This window comes from Trachypithecus francoisi, unplaced genomic scaffold, assembly GCF_009764315.1.
Source record: "Trachypithecus francoisi isolate TF-2019V2 unplaced genomic scaffold, Tfra_2.0 Lachesis_group0, whole genome shotgun sequence".
In the NCBI taxonomy this organism is placed as follows: domain Eukaryota; kingdom Metazoa; phylum Chordata; class Mammalia; order Primates; family Cercopithecidae; genus Trachypithecus; species Trachypithecus francoisi.
Window position 1 is genome coordinate 139,118,023 of NW_022681453.1, and position 18,694 is coordinate 139,136,716.

General features: G+C 38.1%; 1 protein-coding gene across 9 annotated transcripts in view; it reads right to left on the reverse strand.

Annotated features, from left to right (window-relative positions):
• Positions 1–18,694, reverse strand: part of ULK4 (unc-51 like kinase 4) — a 735,134-nt gene that overhangs the window by 514,116 nt on the left and 202,324 nt on the right. For all 9 annotated transcript variants that reach the window (XR_004437258.1, XM_033212151.1, XM_033212152.1 and 6 more), the window contains one exon: positions 10,414–10,541. Coding sequence is in view for 8 of the 9 variants with exons in the window: in XM_033212151.1 (XP_033068042.1) it covers positions 10,414–10,541 (128 nt within the window). In the remaining variant the exon portion in view is untranslated. The remainder of the gene's footprint in view (positions 1–10,413; positions 10,542–18,694) is intronic.

The following is an 18,694-nucleotide window of genomic DNA, read 5'->3' on the forward strand; positions in this document are numbered from 1 at the left end:
CTAGGTGACCAAAATAACTTGCAGTTTTGCTCCTACCCTGCCTAGTCGCTGGTTCCTTTGCGCCATCGTGTCTTAGAAAAACAAGTCAATGAGTATGAAGCCATTCGGAGAAATAGGTGGACATTTGTGAGCCATCATATCATTTTTATCTGATCTTGACAGCTCAATTTCACCACCTGTCTCATGATAGATCTCAGAGCTGACATCATAGAAAATGTGCTGAAATGTAAAATGTAATCCATAAAAGGCCAATGGTGATGATGGTATGCAGAAAAACATATTTGCATAATGGAGCAAAGGTTATCCTGGGCTACGGATATGAGGCTTCCATTCTCAGGCAGATGGGCAACACTGTGATTTGTTAAGGACTCCAGCTGCTAGTGCAGTTTCAAGGGACAAGTAAGGAAGGGAGAACAATTTTCTGTATAAACTCATCACAGAGAATTTTAACATCTCTCTAGCCTGAAGGCTGGCTCTCTTTTGCATACCTTTATATTCAACCTTGCATTTTATATGCACATGAATACAATACCTGGGCTGCAAAGCACAAAGGAACAGCTACTACTTTCTGTAGTCTGCACCGGCTGCCTATTCGTTTCTGACAATAATTTATATTACTAAATTTAATCTAAAAGTCTAAAAAGATATGAATTTTCACTTCCTCAAGGATCCCCTTAATCCCTTCTTAACTAACTAGTACCCATTGCTAACATTTCCTTTAGTTTTTCTTCATTTTATATATACATATATATGTTTAATTACAGGAGTGAAATATGCTTTATTATAAAAGCCTAAAAATACAAATGAGTAAAGATATATAATCTCCCCCATCACATCCTCCTCAGATAACCAATTTGGTATTGTTCTTTCATATCCATTTTTTTATTATTATTATTATTTTGAGACAGAGTCTCGCTCTGTCTCCCAGGCTGGAGTGCAGTGGCGCAACCTTGGCTCACTGTGAGCTCCGCCTCCCAGGTTCACGCCATTCTCCTGCCTCAGCCTCCCGAGCAGCTGGGACTACAGGTGCCCACCACCACGCCCGGTTAATTTTTTGCATTTTTAGTAGAGACGGGGTTTCACCATGCTAGCCAGGATGGTCTCGATCTCCTGACCTCGTGATCCGCCTGCCTCGGCCTCCCAAAGTGCTGGGATTACAGGTGTGAGCCACCGTGCCCAGTCCCATATCCATTTTTTAATGAAACTGTATACCGATACATGCAAATACAAGTTTTGCCATTTTGCTTTACAAACGTAACTTCATAATTAACATATAACTCTGCCCTTGCCTTTTTTCACTTATCTATATACAATGAACATCCTTCCAGGTTAATCAAATGAATCATTTATATCGCAGTTATACCATTATTTACTGAAGCATTTCAATACCAATGGATATTAACTATATTTCAAGTTATTATACCACTTAGAAATAATGGCTGCATTGAATAACCTCAAGCATATATCCTGAACAATTCACAATTTTATTTCTAGTGGCTAAATCAGATGCAAGCCTGTTAAAATCAAAGCAATGTATATTGTTAATAGTCATAGATTTTTCCAAATCACTTAAATCACTTTTTAAAAGGCTGCAGCAACTCACATTTCCTCGAGCAGTATTTAAAAATCACTGTGAAAAGTAGCTCTGCGAACTACTATACTACCAACTCTAAAAGCGACTTTGGATTTCCAGTTCTGCCAAGATGGAGTAGGATCAAAACAAGTACAGGAAGACTCTGAAAAGTAGAAAGAAGGTGGACTGGCTACAGAATGAAGGACTTGAGGAACAACATAGCAGTAAGTCTCCTTCCCTTCTTTATTGCCTCTCATGTATCCCAACAGGGTGCTAGACAAGCCTGTAACCCAGAACTGCCCCCTAAAAAAAGCTCTAACAAAAGCCTGTTTTCCTTGGCCAAAGGACCAATGAAAAAAGATGGCCTAACAACAGAAATTCTTTCTGGCAATACCTGTCCTACTCTGGCAACACACCAACAGAAAACAGAAAAAAAACTTCCCAATCCTTCACAGTTTTAGTGGGACCACGGGAATTTGATCTTCTACCTTAACCCACCCCCAGGGAAGGCCCACTTCAATTCCCCAACTGAGAAGTATAGGCAAAGCAGAATAGGGAGCTAATATTCCATCCCCTGCCAAGTGGAAGCGGTCAACAGTTACCCAATTCCCGGAAAGGGGTAGTGCCTATAAGACTCAGCAGAGAGCTGATCGTCCATTCCCTGCCCAACAGAAGCAGGCCATTCTTTAATTTCCCTGCTGTGACAGTATTAAGGTGTCTGTGTGGGGAGCTATCTTCCATTCCCAACCAGCAGAAGCAGGCAGTGATCTGATTCCCCTACAAAATTAGTGTCAGTGAGGTGCAGCAACCAGCAACAAAACCTACACTCAGCACCAATAAGAATGACATAGAGCAAGTTGAGGATTCAAGACCTAGGAAATGTCCAGGATGTAATCTAAAATCACTCATAAAAACAAGTGGAAAATCGCATGAATCAAAAAAGACCATCAACACATACTATACTAGCATGAATCAGATGCTAGAATGATCTAACAAAGATTTCAAAGCAGCTATCTTAAAAACGTTTCCAAAAGCATTGCAAATTCTCTTAAAACTAATGAAATTGTTTAAAATCTCAGATGAGGAAAAAGGTTATAAAAAAGAACCAATGTACAATATAGAACTGAAAAAAATACAATAACCGAAATGAAAACCTCATTGGATAAGCTCAATAGTAGAGTGTAGACAGAGAGCAGAATCAGTGGACATGAGTACAAATAAACTTATGAAATCTGAAAAACAGAGAGAAAATAGACAAAAGAAAAAAATAGTCTCAGGGATCAGTAGGAGAATAACAAAATACCTTATATTCATATCATCAAAGTCCCAAAAAGGTGAAGAGAGAGAAAATGGGACTGAACAAGTATTCAAAGAAATCATGGCTGAAAAATATCCAAATTCAGCAGAAGACATAAATCTATATATTCAAGAAGGTGATCAGACTCCAAATAGGATTAAACCAAATAATCCACACCAAAGATATATCACAATTAAACTTCTAAATCCTAAAGGCAAAGAAAATATCTTCAAAATAGAGAAAAAACACATTACTTATAAAGGAATACTAATGGAAATAACAGATTTGAAACCATGATATGAAACCATAGGGGACAGAAGAAAGTAGAAAAATTTTAAAGACTAAAAAGAAAAAAAAATTGTCAACTACAAGTTCTAAATGCAGTAATCTTCAGGCATAAAGGGGGAATAAGATTTCTCAAAGAAAAAGTAACCATTTTTTTTCAACAGCAAACATACCCTTAAAAAAATGTCTAAAGGAAGTTCTCTAATTCTAAAGAAGTGATAATAGAAGGCTGAGAATATAAAAAAAAAAGAACATCAGAATGGGTAAGTTAGAGGTAGATGTAACAGTCTAATTAACTTCTAACAAATTTCTTAAATCATATTTGATGATTAAAAGCAAAAAATATAACACCATCTGATAAACTGCTCAATGCATGCAGAGAGAACTTCCTTAAGACAATTTTTTTTTTCTTTTTTTGAGAGGTAATCTTGCTCTGTTGCCCAGGCTGGAGTGCAGTGGCATAATCTTGGCTCACTGCAACCTCCACCTCCCAGGTTCAAGCAATTCTCCTGCCTCAGCCTCCCAAGTAGCTGGGACTACAGGCGCGCACAACCACGCATAGCTAATCTTTGTATTTTTAGTAGAGAAGGGGTTGCACGATGTTGGCCAGGCACCATGTCTGGCCAAGACAATTAAATTTTAAAAGCAGGGATAGTAAAGGGAAACTATGGAAAATAAAAGGAAACTAGGTGTTTACTCTTCATTCACAGTAATAACATATTATGACTAAGAGGCTATTTTAAGTTATGTATGTATATTGCAACAACTGGAGCAACCACTAAGGAAACTATGCAAGGTGATATACTCAACAGTGCTATAAATAAATCAAAGAATCCCAAATGTTCAGATAACCCAAAGGAAGCTAAGTAAAGAGAAACAAAATAAAGAATAAAATGTCAGACTTAAAGCTTGACATATCAGTAATCATCTTAAATGTAAATGGTCCAAATATACCAACTAAAAGGCAGAAACGGCAGAGGTGATACAAAATTATGACCCAACAATGTGCTGTCTATAAGAAACTTGCCTTATATGCAATGATATAGATAAGTTTAAGGTAAAAAAAAAATGAAAGCAGGTATAAAATGCAAACATTAATTTAAAATAAAGGCAGGAGTGGCTGTATCAATAGCCAATGAAGTAAACTTCAGAGAAAAGCATTAGAAACAAAGATGGATTTACATAATGATAAAAGCATCTGTACACAAGAAAACATAATACCCTAAGAAAGTATGCAGCAAACAATGAGGCCTCCAAATACAGGAAGCAAAAATTGTTAGAGCTGAAAAGAGAAACAGACAAAGCCACAATTATAACTGCAGACTCCAACACCCTACTTTCAGAAATTGATAGAAATACTAGAAAGAAAAACAATAAGAATAGAGAATACCTAAACAACACAATGAAACAAATCTAACTGACATATAAAGAACATCCCCACCAACAAGAAGCAGAATGTACATGCTTTTCAAACACCCTGTACCATTCACCAAAATAGACCATACATTAAACTACAAGACAAACCTCAACAAATTTAAAAGGACTGAAATCACAGAAAGTGTGTTCTCTGACCATAATAAAATCAAGTTATATATCAATAACATAATGACAACAGAAAAATCTCTAAATATGCAGAAATTAAACAAGATATCTCTAAATAATACATGGATCATGAGGAAGTTTCAAAGGAAATTAAAAAGATACACTAAACAACATATTTTTTTTTAAAAATCTGAATCTATGCAAATGCTATAAAAGCATTTGAGAAAGTTATAGGACTAAATGCTACATGAGACCTTTTACAAAGAGAAAAGGTTTCAAATCAATAATCTGTTTCTGCTTTCAGAAAGCAGAAAAAGAGCAAAACAAAGCAAGCAGAAGGAAAATATAATAAAAATCAGAGAATGAACTGAAAACAGAAAAATGATAGAGAAAACAAAAAGCTGGTCACAAAAAAAACCATGATAATTAATAAATCTCTAGCAAAACTGATAAAAATAAAAACAGAAGAGGTACATATCATCTATATCAGGAATGAAAAGGGATATCACTACAAATATTTCAGTAGTAAAAAGATAAAATGGAATACTAGAAAAAAATTATATTTAATAACACAATAATTTAGAAAAAATGGACTAATACCTCAAAACCCATAAACTACCAAAACTCAACCTAGTAAAATGTTAAAATATGCACGGTCTTGCAATTTAATGAAATTGAATTTGTAATTTAAAAGTTCCTGAAGATAAATCTGCAGGCCCCAATGGATTCGCTAGAGAATTCTACAAAAAATTTAAAGAAAAATTAACAAATTTCATACAGTCTCTTCCAGAAAACAGAAACAGAGGGCATACATCACAATTCATTTTATGAGGCTAGTATTATAGTAATACTAAGAGGAAAGAAGGGAAGGAGGGAGAAAGCAAGCAAGCAAACTATAACCCAGTATCTCTCATGAACTTAAAAGTAAAAATTCTCAACAAAATATTAGCAAATCAAATCCAGCAAAATATAAAAGAATTAACACACTGTGACCACATGAGATTACTCTAGGTATGCAATTGCTATAGAATTTGAAAAACAATTAATGTAATATATTATAGAAACAGCTAAAAAAAACATATTGTTATATTAATTGATAGAGAAAAAGCATTTGACAAAATCCAATACCCATTCATGATGAGAGAAAAAAAGCTCTAAGAAAATTGGAGATAAAGAATAAGAATGAGAGTGACCTTCCTCCACTGATAAAGAATATCTACAAAAAATCTAGAGTAACTTCATACTTAACAGCGGAGGCCTAAAACTGTTTTCCCTACAAAGCCAGAAACAAAGCAAAAACATCTGCTCTCACCACTCTTATTCAACATAGTACTGGAAATTCTAAATACTAAAATAAGGCAATAAAAATAAAGGGCACACAAACAAGAGAGAAAAAAATAAAACTGTCCGCATTTACAGATGACACGATTGGCTACATAGAAAATCTCCTAGAATCAGAAAGACAAAAAAGAGGAAGGAAGGAAGGAAGGAAGGAAAGAAGGAAGGAAGGAGGGAGGGAGGGAGGGGGGAAGGAAGGAGGAGGGAAGGAAGGAGGGAGGGAGAGAAGGAAGGAGGGAGGGAAGGAAGGAGAAAAAAAAAAAACCTAGAACTGATAAGTGAGTTTAGTAAGGTTGTAGAACATAAAATCAACAAACACATCAATTAAATGTGGAAACTGAAATTAATGACGCAATACCATTTACAATTGCTCCCCTACAAAAAGAAATACTAGGTATATACTTAACAAAACATGCTGAAATTATAGAATGCTAACGAATGAAGGTTAAAAAAAAAAAAAACTAAATAAATAGAGAGAGACACCACATTCAAGGATCAGCAGACCACAGAGTAAATATATCAACTATCCTTGTATTGATGCATTAGTTTAATGAAACCAGCAAGGTTTTGGCAAATATAAACAAGCTCATTTCAAAGCTTATATGGAAAAGCATATAGGTCCCAGAACAGCTAAAACAATCTTGACAAAGAAGAATAAAAAGAGGAGATCACTCTGTCCAATATTAAGCCTTATGATGATCAAGTAATCTTAATTACAGTAATCAAGACAATGTTGTATTGATAAAGGGACAGACACACAGGTCAACTGAAAAGTTTAGAAGCAGCCCCACACAAATACGCCCAAATGATTTCTGACAATGTACAAAAGCAATTCAATGCAAGAAAGATAACCCTTTCAACAAATAACACCAGAGCAATTAAATATCCACCGGCAAAAACCAAAACCAAAACCAAAAGAAAACCTCTAACTAAGCTTTATACTTTATATGGAAATTAACTCAAAATGGATCACAAACTTAAATGTAAAGCGTATAATCATAAAAAATATTTTTTAAAACATGGGAGAAAATCTTTGGGATCCAGACAGAGTTCTTACTCTTGACATCAAAACTACAAACCACTAAAGGAAAAATGGATAAAGTGAACCCATTAAAATTCAAAACTTCGGTTCTGTAAAATATCCTGTTAAGATAAGATGACAAGTTACACACAGAGAGAAAAAATTTGCAAACCATATATCTAACAGTGGACTCATATCTAAAATATATAAAGAACTCTCGAAATTCCATCTTTGGCCAGTAGAAGCTCCTTCACATTGGCTCCTGCATTCCTTTTAACATGACCTTAGAAGTCTCTGATAAATTCCTCGCTTTCAGGACTGACATGCCCCGCCTCAATTTGTTCATTTCTGGTCTAAATGCAAAGCTGTGCCAGGGACTTGGAACCTATTTATACAAGAGACCATGATTTGAGTAGAAAATGGTATTTAGGAATTAAAACTTGAATTCAGTGTTATCAACTGAATTCTGTTCCCCCCAAAATTCATATGCTGAAGCCCTAACCCTCAATGTGACTATATTTGAAGATGTGTGTGTTTGGAGATAGGGCTGTATTTTGAGATTTAAGGGGGTAATTAAGGATAAATGAGGTCACGCTGGGGGGGCGCCTGATCCAGCAGTAATGGTGTACTTAAAGGGGAAAAGACACCATGAGTGCGCAAACACAAAGCAAAAGCCATGTGAGGACACAGGAAGAAGGCAGCCCTCTGTGTAAGCCAAGAAGAAAGACCTCACCAGAAACCAAACCTGCTGGCACCTTGATCTTGGATCTGTAGCTGATGAAACTGTGAGAAAATAAATGGATGTGGTTTAAGTTGCCCAATCTGTGGTACTGTTATGACAGTCTGAGCAAACTAACACAAGTAGATAAAACTATGAAATAAATAATTTCTTTAAAAAGATAGAAAAATAAATGAGTTTATGCTAACACTTTAGAGTCAAATTAAGGATGAGACAATTTTACTTATATTTTTATAATTGTACATTTTACACTGATAATATTGGTTATTATTGGAATTAGCATAATTATTAGTTTTCTTTTACCATATATATAGAGACTATATATATATATATACACACACACACACCATAGAGACATATATATACCACAGAGAGGTCACATACATATACACACACATAGACACATACCATATATAGAGACCATATATATATACACACACACCAAAGAGAGCATATATATATACACACACACACACCATCTATATATATGTAATAGTTTCAAATGGTAATACATATATTAACACTGACAACAAGAACATTGAATGCAGTTTAAGGTTTCTTAATGGGATTTTGGTCACTAAAAATATTACAATAGAAATATTCTGCCATAATACTGTGATTTAAAAGTACTCGCTTTAAATCTCTCTTCCCTGGGGAATCATACCACAAACTTGACACACAGATTGTTTTCAATTTTTCAAGACCACTTTATTTTTATCATTTTTATTTTTAACATTATATAAAACATTACATGCTTCTTAAGTCTAGACCATAAAGCAGGTACATTCAGAGAAGCCATAGCTCATTCCTGCCCCTACACCTTCCTTATTCTCTTCCTAATCCTGTAAATTATCACTCTTGTAATTTATTTAACTTTCCATTCTGTCTTTTGTAAAATATTAGTAAAGGCACATATATTCTCTGTTTTCACCCCCTTTCTTAGACAAAAGGTATTAACAGTATGCTACGAATACTATTTTACATCTGACTTTTATCAGGATAATAATATCTTGTAGATGACTCCATGGCTGTGTACAGGCATTTTCCTTGTGCCTTTCCAAAGTTGTGTAGCCCTCCATTCTGGGGATGGTGGTGGTTGGCAGAATGCTAAAGATCCCCCTGCCCCCAAAGCCCCACCATCCTGGCTATTCAAATACTAATCTGGATACTTCAGCTGGTACCCAACTTACAATGATTCAACTTGCAATTTTATGATATGTCAGTCTGAGATGGTGCAAAAACAATATTCAGTAGAAACCATACATGGAATACTCATACAACTATTCTGCTTTTCACTTTCAGGGTGGTATTCAATAAATTACATGAGATATTCCACACTTTATTATAAAAAAAAAGGCTTTGTGGGCAGTGCGCGGTGGCTCACACCTGTAATCCCAGCACTTTAGGAGGCCAAGGCAGGCGGATCACTTGAGGTCAGGAGTTCAAGACCAGCCTGGCCAACATGGTGAAACCCTGTCTCTACTAAAAATACAAAATTAGTAGGACATGATGGTGCATGCCTGTAATCCCAGCTACTCGGGAGGCTGAGGCAGGAGAATCGCTTGAACCCAGGAGGCAGAGGCTGCGGTGAGCCGAGATTGCGCCATCGCACTCCAGCCTGGGCAACAAGAGCAAAACTCCATCTCAATAAAAAAAAATCTGAATTGGAAAGCTATGAATAAACTGAGAATTTTTCTCTTTTTAAGAAACAATAGTACCTAGATCTGACCTCTGAAAAGCTCTATGAGAGGAAAAAAGAAAAAATCCTAGGGAACCCAGACTACATTCTCTAACCACATCTTCTAACAAGAAGAGGAAAGAGTTACAAGCCTGGAGAAAGACCTGTCCTTCCTAGTACCAGTCCATAAACTCTCACCTCCTTCCCTGCTCCTCCTTCTGAGCCTTCAGCTACTTATTCCAGAATCTTACAATAAGGAAAATTACAACCAAACCACTGGTCTAATATTGACTCCCAAAGGTACAAACCAGAACCATCTCAACACCCTACTTTGGACTGTTCTCAGATCTAGGGCTGTGTTATCCCATTCTCACACTGCTGTGAAGAAATATCTGAGACTTGATAATTTATAAAGGAAAGAGGTTTAATTGATTCACATTGCTGGGGAGGCCTCAGGAAACTTACAATGATGGCAGAGGGTAAAGGAAAAACAGGCACCTTCTTCACAGCCGGCAGGATGTAGTGAGTGCCAGCATGGGAAACGCCAGATGCTTATAAAACCATCAGATGTGGTGAGACTCACTCATTATCACAAGAACAGAATGGGGGAAACCACTCCCATGATCCAATTACCCCCACTTGGTCCCACTCCTGACACGTGAGGATTATAGGGATTATAATTCAAGGTGAGATTTGGGTGGGGACAGAGAGCCAAATCATATCAAGGACACACAAGGCATTTCTCACCCTGCCATAGTTCCAGAGGTCTTCTCTGGGTCCTCAGTACTTCCAAGCTGAGATTACAAGTGAAATATTAAACCCCTGGAAAAACCCTTAAAAAAATATACCAGATACACAGAGACCAAGAAATACCCTACAACTACTAATACAACAGGCACTAAATTGAAGTTACTGATGAAATCATCAGAGAAAATCTTACCTTGCTTGGCAACTGAGCAGCAACATCTCACGGTTATAAATCAAAATATATAGAAGAACCAGGAAGGCTTTTGCCCTAATGTATGTTGAGGGGCTGTCAAGTAAACGGATAACTGTGGAGACAAAATCCTGTGGAAGACATTTAAAAATTTTTTTTGAGAGAACATAACAAAATAGGGCAGTCTCAATTCTCAGAGTGACCAGACTATAATAATCAAGCAGATGGCAGAAAGTAAAATAATATCAACTACTGTTTTCACATTCTCAATTTGTGCTAGATCCCATAACTAAATTTTAATACTATCTCATTTAAATCTGAAAATTAGTCATAACAAATTGACAATATTGTCCCCGCTTTAAAGAGAAAAAATGAGTATTGAAAAGTTAAGCAATTTACCAATATTCAGAGTTGGATAAAATCCAGGCCAACTGAATGACAAAGCCCGCCTGTTAACTACTCAATCACACAACTGGAAATGTAGCAGCAAATAATACAACTGTCAGTCACAACTGCATGTAGATATAAATCTCCAAGAAGAGCTGCATATAGAGAGATCATATCTCTAGTCTACACATCCGAGGACTTAACAGAAATAAAATAAAGATAATACTCAATACATGACACAAAGAAACATATACTCACATAACACTCTTTAATTAAAGGTATAATTCAACACAAAGGACTAAGTATTGACAAGGAATAGCGCTACTTTCCCTTTTAAAAGACAGACTATAAATAATTTCTATAAATACGCAAACAGAACACAGACACACATGCACATACATGGTTAATGAATGTAAGTAGTCAGAAATATAGAATCATAATATCAGCAAGATGGCTACAGAGAACAGGAATATATAAGTTCCCAAGAGAGCTTAAGAGGTGCCAGCACCTAACAGTAACATTGTGTATCCAAGACAGATTTAAGAAGCTCATTTTTTTTTTTTTTTGGCCACACTCCAATCCTTTTCTATTTGGTGCTATGTTTCCAGGTAGGAATAATTCACATATTCATATATATGCCATGTAAATTCTATGCTACTTAAGGATAAAAACATATCTTTTTTTTCTTTTTTTTTTGAGACGGAGTCTCACTCTGTCGCCCAGGCTGGAGTGCAGTGGCCGGATCTCAGCTCACTGCAAGCTCTGCCTCCCGGGTTCACGCCATTCTCTTGCCTCAGCCTCCCAAGTAGCTGGGACTACAGGCGCCCGCCACCTCGCCCGGCTAGTTTTTTGAATTTTTTAGTAGAGACGGGGTTTCACAGTATTAGCCAGGATGGTCTCGATCTCCTGACCTCGTGATCCGCCCGTCTCGGCCTCCCAAAGTGCTGGGATTACAGGCTTGAGCCACCGCGCCCGGCAGGATAAAAACATATCTAAGCATCAGTCTCACCTAGTTCCTGAACCAAATTATCAAAGCCAAAGTATTTATCTCAGGTAAAAAACAAATCAATGCAGTCATCCTTGAGTAGAAGATCTGTTTTCTACCTTTGCAGCAACTAGACAGTAGAAAATCCATCCCCAGAGTCCATTCCTGATTCTAATTTATTCTCTGTGGTCTAAGGACCACAATCACAAGTCTGTTTCCCCTGTCAACACAACCCCCAACATATACATACATAATTCCAAAGCCATTCAAATTTCCAGCAATTACAAACTGAAAAACTCTTCCAGATTATAAGAGATTAAAAAGACATGATAATTGACTGCAATTCAAGATCTGGAAGTTCTGTAAGGTCTGTAGATTAGCTAACAACACTGAATCAATGTTAATTTCCTGATTTTGAAATTTCACGGCTTGTTTCAAGGAAACATTCAGTGAAGTAATTAGAATTAGAAAAGCATTATGTCCACAAACTTCTCAAGTGGGTCAGAAAACACACACATACTCACACATCCGTGCACACAAAGTGAAAGAGATAAAGACAGAGAAAGATAAATTATAAAGTAAACATAGTAAAATGTTAACATTTGGTGAATGTAGGCAAAGGATCTATTGCAATCATTTACACTATATGTCCAAAATTAAACTCAGTGCCTGAGGATCAATATACTAGCCAAACTCAGAAGTCTCAGTACTATCCTTGACGCTTCTTCTTTCCTTTCTCTCATGCCCAATTCACCCCAAGCTCTGTGAAAATGACACCCCCACTATGGCTGTCTTATTTCTATGCACCATTATATCTTTCCTGAATTACTACAACAGGCTTTATTTAATTTTCCTTTATTCCATCTACTCTATAAATTTTAGCCACAGTGGACCCTCTATAAGAGCAAATGTAACTTACCTATAAAATATTCTCAATAGTTACACAACCATTAAAAAGAAGCTAAAACTCATTATGACATAGGAGGTTCTTCATGGTCTGGCTTTTCGTTATCTTTCCAAAATCATGTATCATACCATCAACTCCACTGAATACCCTCAACATTCACAATGAGGAAATAAAAAAAAAAGGAAGATGAGAATATTGAACAAAGGAAAGCAGCAAAGGGAATCTCAGGATTATTCCAAGGTGACAGCCTTCACCAGACAGAAGGCAGCCTATCTGTACAGAAGCTGGTCCAAGGCCCCCAGAGAGAACTCAGGAGAAGAAACTGACAGACTATCTGAAGCACCTGAATGTAATTTGAAACACAAAGTGATGTAAACAAAGAAAGGTTCACTAGATATTGCTCTACACAAAATTAACACACCGAGTACATATGCATGTTGGAGCCTGTCTCATGTCCTACTTCAAAATAAACACCAAACAAATCTAAGATTTAAAAAATAAACACAAAATGATTCAAAGATCTAGAAGAGACCACAGGAGGTAGGCATACAAACATACATACATACACACATACATATTTCAATCTCAGACTGGGGAAAATGTTCGTAAATAATTCATTAGAAAGAACAAACTAAGTGTGAGAAAAGTAAATATAAAACATGTTAAATGCCACATAGAAATGAAACGCTATAAAGAAAAAAACCACATGAATTAGAGAAAATATTTGCCGCACTTTTCTTAATAAAGGTGATTTTCTTGATATATAAATATCAATAACTAAGAAAAGAACTAAAGGACAAAGAAAGTAAGAGTACTAGAAATAACTGAAACCTCTGATCTCTTCCATGTGGAATATCACATTAACCAAGGATAATTTAAGGTATTTCAAAAAATACAGAACATAGGAGGCAAGTTTCATATAAAGCTATCCATATAAACCTATTTCATATAGACAACAACAAATGAAAATAAAAAACATTTCAGCTGATAAAAACTCTTTTTTTTTTGGAGACAAGAGTCTCGCTCTGTTGCCCAGGTTGGAGTGCAGAGGCGCAATCTTGGCTCACTGCAACCTCCACTTCCTGGGTTCAAGCGATTCTCCTGCCTCAGCCTCCTGAGTGGCTGGGACTACAGAAGCGTGCCACTATGTCCGGTTAATTTTTTGTATTTTTAGTAGAGAAGGATTTTCACCGTGTTAGCCAGGATGGTCTCGATCTCCTGACCACATGATCTGCCTGCCTTGGCCTCCCAAAGTGCTGGAATTACAGGCGTAAGCCACCGTGTCCAGCCAAAACTCTGATTTTACCTGCTATGGCCTGAATGTTTTTTCCTGCCCCCACTCATATATTAAACTTAATCCCCAATGTAACAGTGTTAAGACGTGGAGCCTTTGGGAGGTAATTAGGTGATAAGGACTACACCCTCATGAATGAGGTTAGTACCCTTATAAAAGAGACCTGGGTGAGTTTATTTACCCCTTCCAACATGTAAGGAAACAAAGAAGACACTATCTATGACAAATGGGCCCACACTAGACACCAGATCTTCTAGTGCCTTGATCTTGGACTCCCCAGCCTCCAGAACAGTGAGCAATACATTTCCATTATTTATAAATTATCCGGTCTAAGGTACCTTGTTACAGCAGCCCAAATATACTAAGATACCACTCAACCAAAACAAAAAACAAAACAAAATAAAATTGAGGAAGAGGTAAACTGTACTATAACAGCTCAATTTGAAGGAACTATCATTGAATAAGCATTTATAGACATCAAAAAGGTCCAAGTCACTTAGTTATACAAAACAAGGAGGTATAGACAGTATACCTTAGGAACACAGATGCAAAAACTCCTCAACAAAATATAAGCACATTGATCCAGTACATATTAAAAGAATAGGGGGGCGGAGCAAGATGGCCGAATAGGAACAGCTCCAGTCTTCAACTCCCAGCGCGAGCAACACAGAAGACCGGTGATTTCTGCATTTTCAACTGAGGTACTGGGGTCATCTCTCTAGGGAGTGCCGGACAATCGGTGCGGGTCAGCTGCTGCAGCCTGACCAGCGTGAGCTGAAGCAGGGCGAGGCATCGCCTCACCTGGAAGCGCAAGGGGGAAGGAAATCCCTTTTCCTAGCGAGGGGAACTGAGACACACAACACCTGGAAAATCGGGTAACTCCCACCCCAATACTGCGCTTTAAGGAAACAGGCACACCAGGAGAATATATCCCATACCTGGCCGGGAGGGTCCCACGCCCACGGAGCCTCCCTCACTGCTAACACAGCCCTCTGCAGCGATCTATCCGCAAGGCAGCAGCGAGGCTGGGGGAGGGGCGCCCGCCATTGCTGAGGCTTAAGTAGGTAAACAAAGACGCTGGGAAGCTCGAACTGGGTGGAGCTCACAGCAGCTCAAGGAAGCCTGCCTGTTTCTGTAGACTCTACCTCTGCGGACAGCGCACAGCTGCAGTCCATTAGGGGAAAGAGCGGGGCCGTGGCAGACGCGAACGACTCTGTCTGACAGCTTTGGGGAGAGCCGTGGATCTCCTAACGCGGAGGTTGAGATCTGAGAACGGACAGACTGCCTGCTCAGGTGGGTCCCTGACCCCTGAGTAGCCTAGCTGGGAGACATCCCCCACTAGGGCAGTCTGACACCCCACACTCACAGGGTGGAGTCACCCCTGAGAGGAAACTTCCAAAGAAAGAATCAGACAGGTACACTCGCTGTTCAGCAATATTCTATCTTCGGCAACCTCTGCTGCTGACACCCAGGCAAACAGGGTCTGGAGTGGACCTCAAGCAATCTCCAACAGACCAACAGACAGTCCTTCTGACTGTCAGAAGGAAAACTATCAAACAGGAAGGACACCTATACCAAAACCCCATCAGTCCGTCACCATCATCAAAGACCAGAGACAGATAAAACCACAAAGATGGGGAAGAAGCAGGGCAGAAAAGCTGGAAATTCAAAAAATAAGAGCGCATCTCCTCCTGCAAAGGAGCGCAGCCCATCGCCAGCAACGGATCAAAGCTGGTCAGAGAATGACTTTGACGAGATGAGAGAAGAAGGCTTCAGTCCATCAAACCTCTCAGAGCTAAAGGAGGAATTACGTACCCAGCGCAAAGAAACTAAAAATCTTGAAAAAAAGTGGAAGAATTGACAGCTAGACTAATTAATGCAGAGAAGATCATAAACGAAATGACAGAGATGAAAACCATGACACGAGAAATACGTGACAAATGCACAAGCTTCAGTAACCGACTCGATCAACTGGAAGAAAGAGTATCAGCGATTGAGGATCAAATGAATGAAATGAAGCGAGAAGAGAAACCAAAAGAAAAAAGAAGAAAAAGAAATGAACAAAGCCTGCAAGAAGTATGGGATTATGTAAAAAGACCAAATCTACGTCTGATTGGGGTGCCTGAAAATGAGGGGGAAAATGGAACCAAGTTGGAAAACACTCTTCAGGATATCATCCAGGAGAACTTCCCCAACCTAGTAGGGCAGGCCAACATTCAAATTCAGGAAATACAGAGAACGCCACAAAGATACTCCTCCAGAAGAGCAACTCCAAGACACATAATTGCCAGATTCACCAAAGTTGAAATGAAGGAAAAAATCTTAAGGGCAGCCAGAGAGAAAGGTCGGGTTACCCACAAAGGGAAGCCCATCAGAATAACAGCAGACCTCTCGGCAGAAACTCTACAAGCCAGAAGAGAGTGGGGGCCAATATTCAACGTTCTTAAAGAAAAGAATTTTCAACCCAGAATTTCATATCCAGCCAAACTAAGCTTCATCAGTGAAGGAGAAATAAAATCCTTTACAGATAAGCAAATGCTTAGAGATTTTGTCACCACCAGGCCTGCCTTACAAGAGACCCTGAAGGAAGCCCTAAACATGGAAAGGAACAACGGTACCAGCCATTGCAAAAACATGCCAAAATGTAAAGAACATCGAGGCTAGGAAGAAATTGCATCAACTAACGAGCAAAATAACCAGTTAATATCATAATGACAGGATCAAGTTCACACATAACAATATTAACCTTAAATGTCAATGGACTAAATGCTCCAATTAAAAGACACAGACTGGCAAACTGGATAAAGAGTCAAGACCCATCAGTCTGCTGTATTCAGGAGACCCATCTCACATGCAGAGACATACATAGGCTCAAAATAAAGGGATGGAGGAAGATCTACCAAGCAAATGGAGAACAAAAAAAAGCAGGGGTTGCAATCCTAGTCTCTGATAAAACAGACTTTAAACTATCAAAGATCAAAAGAGACAAAGAAGGCCATTACATAATGGTAAAGGGATCAATTCAACAGGAAGAGCTAACTCTCCTAAATATCTATGCACCCAATACAGGAGCACCCAGATTCATAAAGCAAGTCCTTAGAGACCTACAAAGAGACTTAGACTCCCATACAATAATAATGGGAGACTTCAACACTCCACTGTCAATATTAGACAGATCAACGAGACAGAAAGTTAACAAGGATATCCAGGAATTGAACTCATCTCTGCACCAAGCGGACCTAATAGACATCTATAGAACTCTCCACCCCAAATCAACAGAATATACATTCTTCTCAGCACCACATCGCACTTATTCCAAAATTGACCACATAATTGGAAGTAAAGCACTCCTCAGCAAATGTACAAGAACTGAAATTATAACAAACTGTCTCTCAGACCACAGTGCAATCAAACTAGAACTCAGGACTAAGAAACTCAATCAAAACCGCTCAACTACATGGAAACTGAACAACCTGCTCCTGAATGACTACTGGGTACATAACGAAATGAAAGCAGAAATAAAGATGTTCTTCGAACCAATGAGAACAAAGATACAACATACCAGAATCTCTGGGACACATTTAAAGCAGTGTGTAGAGGGAAATTTATAGCACTAAATGCCCACAAGAGAAAGCAGGAGAGATCTAAAATGGACACTCTAACATCACAATAAAAGAACTAGAGAGGCAAGAGCAAACACATTCAAAAGCTAGCAGAAGGCAAGAAATAACTAAGATCAGAGCAGAACTGAAGGAGATAGAGACACAAAAAACCCTCCAAAAAATCAATGAATCCAGGAGTTGGTTTTTGAAAAGATCAACAAAATGACAGACCGCTAGCAAGACTAATAAAGAAGAAAAGAGAGAGGAATCAAATACACGCAATAAAAAATGATAAAGGGGATATCACCACCGACCCCACAGAAATACAAACAACCATCAGAGAATACTATAAATGCCTCTACGCAAATCAACTAGAAAATCTAGAAGAAATGGATAATTTCCTGGACACTTACACTCTCCCAAGACTAAACCAGGAAGAAGTTGAATCCCTGAATAGACCAATAGCAGGCTCTGAAATTGAGGCAACAATTAATAGCCTACCCACCAAAAAAAGTCCAGGACCAGATGGATTCACAGCTGAATTCTACCAGAGGTACAAGGAGGAGCTGGTACCATTCCTTCTGAAACTATTTCAATCAATAGAAAAAGAGGGAATCCTCCCCAACTCTTTTTATGAGGCCAACATCATCCTGATACCAAAGCCTGGCAGAGACACAACAAATAAAGAGAATTTTAGACCAATATCCCTGATGAACATCGATGCAAAAATTCTCAATAAAATACTGGCAAACCGGATTCAGCAGCACATCAAAAAGCTTATCCACCATGATCAAGTGGGCTTCATCCCTGGGATGCAAGGCTGGTTCAACATTCGCAAATCAATAAACGTAATCCAGCATATAAACAGAACCAAAGACAAGACCACATGATTATCTCAATAGATGCAGAAAAGGCTTTTGACAAAATTCAACAGCCCTTTATGCTAAAAACGCTCAATAAATTCGGTATTGATGGAACGTACCTCAAAATAATAAGAGCTATTTATGACAAACCCACAGCTAATATCATACTGAATGGGCAAAAACTGGAAAAATTCCCTTTGAAAACTGGCACAAGACAGGGATGCCCTCTCTCACCACTCCTATTCA